This window comes from Sceloporus undulatus, chromosome 9 (assembly GCF_019175285.1).
Source record: "Sceloporus undulatus isolate JIND9_A2432 ecotype Alabama chromosome 9, SceUnd_v1.1, whole genome shotgun sequence".
Taxonomy (NCBI): Eukaryota; Metazoa; Chordata; class Lepidosauria; order Squamata; family Phrynosomatidae; genus Sceloporus; species Sceloporus undulatus.
The window spans coordinates 6,628,171-6,637,875 of record NC_056530.1 but is presented as its reverse complement, the minus strand read 5'-3'; the positions used below and the strand labels follow the sequence as shown (position 1 = coordinate 6,637,875).

General features: G+C 44.2%; 1 protein-coding gene across 1 annotated transcript in view; it reads left to right on the top strand.

Annotated features, from left to right (window-relative positions):
• The window catches only part of PUM1 (pumilio RNA binding family member 1), a 721,963-nt gene extending 712,298 nt beyond the window's left edge, over nucleotides 1–9,665 (top strand). Inside the window, exons 15-17 of the mRNA XM_042440112.1 lie at nucleotides 7,776–8,043; nucleotides 9,180–9,309; nucleotides 9,448–9,665. Of these exons, the coding sequence (XP_042296046.1) occupies nucleotides 7,776–8,043; nucleotides 9,180–9,309; nucleotides 9,448–9,612 (563 nt within the window). The 3' untranslated portion in view covers nucleotides 9,613–9,665. The remainder of the gene's footprint in view (nucleotides 1–7,775; nucleotides 8,044–9,179; nucleotides 9,310–9,447) is intronic.
• Nucleotides 9,666–9,705: the final 40 nt, after the last annotated feature.

Here is a 9,705-nt window from a genome sequence, read left to right as displayed (position 1 = left end):
CCAGCTGGTGAGGAGGTCCTCTGGGTAACCAGCAAGCCTGGTCTTTGGATGTAATAAGTTGCTCCCAGAGGACCTGAGTGTGCGAGGTGGATTATATGGAAGACGCTCGTGCGTGGTGGTACCCAACCAAAAATTAACAGGATGTTCTTGATTGTTGCCCTCATTGTAGTGGCTAGTTTTTCTTTCTGGCTTCTATGACTAACATATTGTTACCTACTCTTGCATTGTACATTATTGGAAAGTTCTAGAGCTGACAGCCATTTTGACAGTTCACCCCAGTGTGCGTGTGCACATTGCATGCGTATGCACAGTCTTGACTGCTTAGGGCCAGCATGGTGTAATTGTTAAGAGTTTTGGACTACAAATCTGGGACCAGGGATCAAATCCCTGTCAGCATAATACTCACGGGTGATCATGGGGAGTCACACTTATTCAGCCTCAAGGGATAGCATGGCAAAGGTAAACCCCCTCTGAAGAAACTTACCATGAAAATCCTATGGTGGGTTCACTTTAGGGTAGTCCTAAGTAAAAAATGACTTGGCGGCACACAAAAAAACTTGATACTTCCTCTGTTCCTTTTTGTCTCTGAGCATATACTTAATTTATTCTGATGGATTTACTATGTTACCTCTCATGATATTAGACCCGTCTTCATCTATTTATCAAAAAACCATCTTGGTGTTTTACTTGGCTTTGGAATCACTATCTTAATCATCCTGTGGCCTTCCAAACTGTGTTTCATGTAAGGAAAGATACCTCAATCTGATGGCCTCAGTGCCTTCTCAGCTAGGTAACAAACATAAAGTAGCTGCCTGTTACTATTGCCTGGTTATTTTTCCACATACCTAGAATAGAATTTCACAGTTGAAGGCCCTTAGTGGAAATTCTAAAGAGTGTGCTGAACTTGCCAAAAACAAATTTAGCCTCAGCTATTTTGATAGTGTTGTCAGCTTCAAAGACATTGAATGGTCCCACCTCAATACTGAAGGGCTGTATAACTACAGTAGAGACTTTATGTAGATCTTCTTTGTTTTTGTTGATACTTTTGCAAATCTGCAGTCCAGGGTATCAGATGCATTCTGCAGGTGTATCCAACACCCAGTTCCCAGCTTTGGGCACTGCATCATTGGTCTTCAATAGCACAAGAATTAGAAGCTTCAGCTACTCCAGACTGATCACTGCAGTTAACGTTGGCAAGGAAATCCAGACCACAGGTATTTGGAAGTGAATCTCAAACACCTAAAAATAAAAATAAAGGGAAGCAAAAAAGTCATTCTATCAATCTGGTTTCAGCTTGGCTTTCATGTCTTTAGACATAACACTGCATGGTACAGAGCACCCAAAAAGGGCAGCCTGCCGGCGCCTGTTTTTCTGCTGGAGGGAAGCTGCAGCCGCCAAACTATGTGGCTTCCACTGGCAAAATAAACCCACAAAAAGTGGGTTCTTTTTTATGCCACAGTAGTGGTGTAACAAGTGTGCCACTGGCACACTCTTTACATAATTGTGTGGCGCTGTGCGGACGCCACGCAGCGCTGACATATCTCACGGTGCCCATGTATACAGGGTGCTTCCATTGTTACGCCCTCGTCATGTGGTAGGATTGAGGGGCGTGTGGGCGCGCCGCCCTGAGGCAACCCTCGATGTGACAAGGACATCGCGAAAGGCCCATCTGTTCCCGGCCTAATAAGCCAGCATCAGCACCACCTTTATTCAAGGTGATGTGGTGCTTAGACAGGAGACATGCTGAGACAAGTCCTTTGTCATTTTTGTTATTGTCTGCGCCAGCAAAACCTTGATTCCAGCTATTTCACTTTGATTTTTGAAAAAGAATAAAGAATTCATGTACTGATGATGGACGTTTTCCTAGATTCCTCTTACATGCGAAACAGTGGACTAGTCACCCTCAAAAACAAAGCAGGGTTCTCCACTTCAAATTCTTTTCCATCTCTGGCTCTAGGCTAGACACAAGTTCTCCTTCATGGGAATGTCATTCCTCTTGGATTCTTTCACCTTCACATCAGTGATCCAACCTATAGTAATATTCCTGCTCACTGTTGTGGTACCAAGTCTAATCCTGTTCTCCCTGGCTATCTGCTCATGGTTGTTTCCACACAGTGCGGACTCCATATTTGAAATCTCAGATATCAACTCACTGTGTTGCTATAAAAACACTGTAGTATTATCACCAGGGCAAAAATGCAAGATTCTGTTTCAATACTGGGGACATTATTCACTCCCTCATTGGAGTATGTTTAAACATGTCCTATACAGGTTGAGCCTCTCTTAATGAAATGCTTCAGCTCAGAAGTGTTTTGTATTTTGGTTTTCAGAATATTTGTTTATACGTAATGAGATATCTTGGAAATGAGACTCAAGTCTAAACACAAAATCATTTCTGTTTCACAAACACCTTATGCTGAAGGTAATGTTTATACATATTTTTAAAATAATTTTGTCAATGAAACAAAATTGATGTTATCCGAACCATCAGAAAGCAAAGATGTCACTATCTCAGCCACCCCTGTACACAATTTTTGATTTTGAAGTATTTTGGATTTCAGAATTTTGGCTAAGGGATAGTCAACCGTTATATTTTCGTATGACCCAGCATGTCAGTACCGACACTACCATCAGTCCTTGATGCCCCATCATGTGTTTCATGGTCATTCTCGTACTTCAGCAGAGTTTTCCAAGACTTTTATTCACCACCTGAGATCACCTCTCAGGCACCATTCATGGCAGACCATCCACACTTGTTTAGGCTTCTGTGCTAATTGCTTCTTCACAACCCGTGCAGACAGCGTTCTCAGCCTCTGTTGATTACCTTGTGAGTATCACCTCTATGTCAGTACCTGCAGTTGTGCCTTCAGCTCCTATGTTTCAATTTGCTTGTTGCTGGAATGATTCAGGAACTCCTTTTGGTTTCCACCATGGAATTGACATCTACTTCACATTGTACAGTGAACTCAGGATAAACAAACACATGACTATGAAAGATGTGGGTCAGTGTTGTCAGAGGAAGAGTAAATTTGGGATCCCTGTCTTTTGGGTCATATGACAAATACTTCTTATACTCTGATACCACTGTGGGAAATCAGAATCTTCCTTTCCTTAATAGATGCTGCCTCCCTGTTTGCAGAGACAGGGGTATGGAGTTGAAACGCGTGAAATTGGCATTCCGCATCTGGTCACAGATCCCATATTTAAATGGATACTCAGTTGGCCCTCCATATCCAAGGATTTTTTTTTACCCTCGGATTCAAGCATACACAGCTTAACAATATTCCCCAAAATATATAATTCCAATAGCAAAACCTGGATTTTGCGATTTTATATAAGATTTAACATTTTACTGTGTCAGTGTATAATGGGACTTGAGCATCCATGGATTTTGTTACCCATGGGGGATCCTGGAACCAAACCTCCGCGCATACCAAAGACCCACTGTAGGAGGAATAGCTAATACCCCAGAGGACAGGATGAAAATTCAAAATGACCTAAATAGGTTAGAATGCTGGGACAAGCTAACAAATGAATTTCAACGCAGAGAAATGTAAGGTACTGCGCTTAGGGCAAAACATTTTTTAAAAATGAAATTCATAGATGTAACTTGAGGGACACCTGGCTCAACAAGACTATGTGTGAAAGAAATCTTTAAGTCCTAGTTGACCACCAAAATTGAACATGAGGAACAGTGCAATAAGGAAAAGATAAATACGATTCTAGGCACGCATCAATAGAAGTATAGTGTCTAAATCAGGGAAATAATAGTGCCATTCTATTCTGTTTTGGTCAGGCCCCACCTGGAATATTGTGTCCAGTTCTGGACATCACAGTTCAAAACGGATGCCGACAAGCTGGGCATCCAGGGAGGGTGACTAAATGGAAACAATGCCCTAGAAGAAAGCCTTGGGGAGCTGGATACGTTTAGCCTGGGGAGAAGGGGCTAAGAGTGATTTGATAGCCCTGTTTAAATATTTGAAGGGATGTCATATTGAGGCTGGAGCCAGCTTGTTTTCTGCTGCTCCGGAGCTAGAACACGGAGCAATGGATGCAAGCTGCAGGAAAGAGATTCCACGTAAACATTAGGAGAAACCTCCTGACAGTGAAAGCTGTTTGACACCCTCGGGTGGTGGAATTTCCTTCTTTGGAGATTTTTAAACAGAGGCAGGATGGCCATTGTTGGGAAGCTTTGATTGTGAGTTCCTGCATGGCAGGGGGTTGACTGGATGGCCCTTGTGTCTCTTCCAACTTATTTTCTATTTCAGTCATTCCCTCCTGTAGCCATCCCTATGTCATCGTTCTTACATGTTCTCATCCGTCCTGAAAGAACTGCTTTTATGTTTGTGTATCAAGAAAGATTGAAAAAAATGTAGAATCAAGATGTAAGATGCAAGAAAGTGTTGTATAGGCATCCTACACCTTACTCCATTGCTTAAGAAAGCTGTCATAAATAATTTTTTCAAAAACAGTTTCTATCCCAGCAGACAGTTTGGGCATGAAACATGATGCCATAAATCTGATGCCACAGATGAATTGCCCCTTCACATAGCCAGTTCGAAACCCAGCATGGGTTACCACTGGGACAAAATACCCCTTTTTTAAACCATCTTCCCAAAGATTTCAGATAGAAACTCTGTCTGTTAAAACCTGTGTGGGGGGGTTTTTTTTGGGGGGGGTTTTTGGTGTTTTTTTTTTGAACGGAAAGGCCTATTCACTTCACACACAGATGAAAATTAGAACAAAATTAAAAAAAAATCAAAACAATGTTGAAAAGAGATGAAAGTTCAGATTTGTCCTGTCTTGCTAGTCTCCCCTTTGTGTGAATCAAAGACCATGAGAAGGACAGTTTGCATACCTGTAGCTGTGTTCTTCTGGGTGATCTTCTGTGAACTCACACAACCCTGCCCCATCCTCCCCTTCTCACGTCTTGCTGGTCCCTTGTATTCTTGCATAGGCAATATCAGCAAATACTTTAGAACACTGTAGAAGGTTGTGAAAGAGGAGGTGTGCAGGTACTGGATAACCAGTTTGCCTGGTTCACAGATGCTTGAAGAACTACAGTTAGAGGTATATAACCTGTCCTTTTTGTAGCCATTAAATGTAGATATTGCATTTTCTGTTTGAAATTCATTTATTAATTTCTGCCTAATTTTGCAGTTTATCAAGGTCTTTTTAAATTCTACTATTTACTATTTCCCAATGAGTTAGCTCTCTCTTCCAGTTTTGTATCATCCACAAACTTGATAAGGATTTCTCCACTTCATCATCTAATCAGGGGTAGGCAACCTTTTGAGCCGGGGGCCGGGTTGCTGTCCCTCAGACAACTGGCGGGCTGACGCCGGGGGGGAGCTTCCCCCCTCTGGGTCGAGGCCACATGCCGGGGGTGGAACTTCCACCCTCCGGGGGCAGAGCCGCATGCTGGGGGCGGAGCTTCCACCCTCCAGGGGCGGGGCGTTCTCTGCTCCCTTCCGACCTCCAGCTGTTGAGGAAGCTAGAATGGGAGGGGGTTGGGAGAGGGGGTGACAGGTGCGCGCCTGCTCTTCCTGCCCTTCCTTGGCCCCCAGCTGCCTCTCCGAGCACTGGGCCCATGAGGGGCAGGAGCAACAGGCGCGCGGCCCTGCTCCTTTCCTCGGGGCTTTGCCAGGCCTGTGTCCTCCGAAGGACACCTCTGGTCGCCGAGCCTCGCGGAGGAGGCGTGTGCCCGCCCTTCCTCCTCAGTCCCTTCCTTTGACAGAACGGGCTCCAAGGGGCCCTTTCGGCCGAAGGGGAGGGAGGCCGAAGGGAAGGTTGGGCACCCATCCAGGCCCTTCCCTTCGTCCAAAAGGGCTCCAAGGGGCCCTTTCGGCCGAGGGGAGGGAGGCCAAAGAGAAGGGCTTGGCACCCGTCCCAGGCTCTTCCTTCGGATCTTCCCTTCGGCTGAAAGGGCTCCAAGGGGCCTTTCAGCCGAGGGGGGGATGCCGAAGGGAAGGGCTTGGGCACCCGTCCCAGCCCCTTCCCTTCGGCTCTTCCCTTCAGCCGAAAGGGCTCCAAGGGGCTTGAGGCCAAAGGGGAGGCCGAAGGGAAGGGCTTGGGCACCGTCCCAGGCCCTTCCCTTCGGCTGAAGGTAAGGGCGGCCGCTGGAGCCCTGTTGGGGGCTCTGGCGATTGCACCGGGCCTCCTAGAGGCCCACTGCGGCCTGTTGGAGGGGGGAGCCCTGTTGGAGGAGGACCCCTGAACCTTCCTTCCCTCCCCGCGGCTGTCTGCCAGCCGTGGAAGGGAGAGGAGAGAGAAGGAGGAGGAGGACCCCGCCCCTTCCTTCCCTCCCGCGGCTCTGGCAGCTGTGGGAAGGAAGGAAGGAGGAGGGGACCCCCTCCCCTTTCTTCCTCCCCACGGCTCTGGCAGCTGCGGGAAGGGAAGGAAGGAGGGAGGACCCCCGCCCCCTTCCTTCCCTCTCTGTGGCTGTGGCAGCCACGGGAAGTTAGAGAAGGAGGAGGAGGTCCCCCCCCCCTTCCTTCCCTCCCATGGCCGCTCAAGCGAGAGGTCCTGCCGCCGATTTCCCTTCGCCGGCAGCAGGACCAGGCTGGGGCCGGTCTGAAGGCCTCACCGGGCCAGATCCGGCCCGCGGGCCGGGGGTTGCCGACCCCTGGTTTAGGTATATACAAAACGAATTTCATGTATAGACTTGGATCCTAACTCCAGGATATTTTATTTGTTGTTAAATGCCTTCAAGTAATTTCTCAGTTCTACCAACCCTAGGCAACCAATGACAGTTTCCTTGGCAAGATTCTTCAGAGGGAGGTTGCCCCTCTGAGGCTGAGAGAAAGTGACTTGCCCAAGATCACCCGTGGAGTTTCAAAGCTGAGACAGGGTTGAACCCTGGCCTTCAGAGTCATAGTCCAATCCTCAAACTATGTGATATGACAGCCAGTTTGGTACGCCACATACCACACTGGCTGTCAATATCTCATTATGTACAAAAGATGCAAATACTAAAACAAAACAAAAAAGCTCGGAAAATTTTCAAAATCCGAAACACTTTTGCTCCCAAGCATTTCAGATAAGGGATACTCAACCTGTAATAGGAAAAATGTTTCTAGCTACAAGTGTAGGCACTCCCATCTTTATCAAGGAAAAAAACTTGATTGGTCATTTATAGTTGTTTGTTACGTCCAAACTAGAGATTGTGTTTTAATTCAAAGGAGCCTGGTGGTGCTGGTTAAATGCCTGTACTGCAGCCATTCACTCAAACCACAAGGTTGCGAGTTCAAGACCAGCAAAAGGGCCCGAGCTCGACTCAGGCTTGCATCCTTCCGAGGTCACTAAAATGAGTACCAGACTGTTGGGGGCTAATTAGCTTACTTGCTAATTAGCTTACTTGCTGTTCACCGCTATGATCTTTGGATACTCGGTATATAAATAAACAAATATTATTATTATTATTATTACAGATTATTATTATTATTAAAGTTAATGAGAACAAACCAGGTGCAACGTAGTCCCATAACTTTTCAAACAATCATAGTTCTTCAGGTCTGGATGTTAGGTGAAATATGGTTAAAAGAGAAAGTTATTTTGCATATAAGTTCCAAAGGAAAAAGGGGTGATGAAGAAAATGGTTGTCATTACTTTCATTTATGTTTGAATCAAGCTATTTATTTTGTTTGCAATACTAGGATTTCTTTAATTGGAATATGTCCCACCTTGATAGCTTGGATGGAGAAGCTTCTTTGTGTTCACAGCTTTAAGTTTCTCTTATCTGCTGCCTGACAAGACATCTTCATTTTTCATGACAGGAGGTCTCACAAATGGAAGTGGACGTTATATCTCTGCTGCTCCTGGAGCTGAAGCCAAGTATCGCAGTGCAAGCAGTGCCTCCAGCCTCTTCAGCCCCAGCAGTACACTCTTTCCTTCTTCACGCTTACGCTATGGGATGTCTGATGTCATGCCTTCCGGTCGCAGCAGGCTGCTTGAGGACTTCCGGAATAACCGGTATCCAAATCTGCAACTGAGAGAGATTGCTGGGCATATAATGGAGTTCTCCCAGGACCAACATGGATCCAGGTGAGATGATATAACTAATTAAAAAGAACTATAGAACTGCCCTTTTATATGTCTATTCAAAAATCAGTATAACTTCCTAAAAACATGGAATGTGCAATAGTATAAATGTCTTAATTAATCAATGTATCACTGTTGATACAATGTCCAAAGCATCTTTCATATTGGGTATTTTAAAATGTTATGTAATATGAATTATAGAAACAGTGACCAGTCTTTTCTGACTGAAAAACCATACATGGAGGATATAATGAGCCCTAAAATAAAACTCCAGAATTTCCAAAATCCCAGGTCTTCAAAGTTGTGTTTGCTGTGGTTACTCACTGTGCCTCAAGGAAATGATGATCGTACATTTGTTTGCAGTGTAATTGTTAATGAATACTGCCTTATTCATAAACTTCTGATAAATCTTTGAGCAGATCAAAATGTAAAGTGTATAATATGTGCAAACACCTATTGTTATGATTAGCTGCCCCAAACTCTCCGTCGTATTTCTCTTTGAAACCTAAACTAAAATAAATTAATAAACCCATTTGGATAACAGAATATAATGCTCTTTTCCCCCTCTTTCCCAACTATTTGCCATCCAGGGGTCCAAGGTCCAGCACTCTTGTTTCATCCATAGAGACTTTCAGGTTTAGGAAGCTTGTTGCTGTAGGCCTTCAAGTCGTTTCTGACTTATGGCAACACTAAGGCAAACCTATCATGGAATTTTCTTGGCAATATTTGTTCATATACCATAAAAGCAGTAGATTTGGTTTCGTGCAGAAAAACCAGCAAGTAGTGCCATTGAGCCATATCTCGGATATCTCTAGTGAAATATGAAGAGAAGAAAGTTTTTTGGAAGTTTGGTCATAGACTACATAAGGCTTATTTGCCTTAACCTTCTGCTGACAGTATATTAAAACAGCATTCTCCAACTTGGTGCCCTCCAGATTATTGTGCAATCCGTCTGAGCATTTTTGCTTGGGATAATGGTTTATGATCCAAGTGCATTTGAAGAGCATCGGGTTGGGAAGCAAAAAGATACCTTTTGTGATAGATACTCAAGAAAATTTTGGAGGCAATTGACTTTGCCTAGTGCTTTAGTTCATGAAGGAAAACATGAACCAACTAATTTTAAATTGAAATACCTGCAGGTTTATCCAACTTAAACTGGAACGTGCCACTCCAGCTGAACGGCAGCTTGTCTTTAATGAAATCCTACAGGCAGCTTATCAGCTGATGGTTGATGTATTTGGAAACTATGTAATCCAGAAATTCTTTGAGGTGAGTTTCATTTGCATTGTTCTCAGTTTTCAAAACTAATTTTTTGTTTGTTTATTTTTAAGGAGACTTACATCTTAAATTAAAAGCATAGTATCTGCTTTGTGGGATCCTAACATATCTATTATATCTGCTTTCTAGTTTGGTAGCCTAGAACAAAAACTTGCTTTGGCAGAACGTATTCGTGGCCACGTTCTCTCCCTGGCTTTGCAAATGTACGGCTGCAGAGTTATACAGAAGGCCCTTGAGTTTATCCCTCCAGACCAGCAGGTAATTGTAAGTTTCCACTTTAACTTTACTTCTTGATGTTAGATGTTCTTGTTTTTGTTGATGTTGTTAATTAAAATTAAACTGTTAGGTTTTGTCTTTGTGATTTACTTTTAATTTTTATGGTGCATG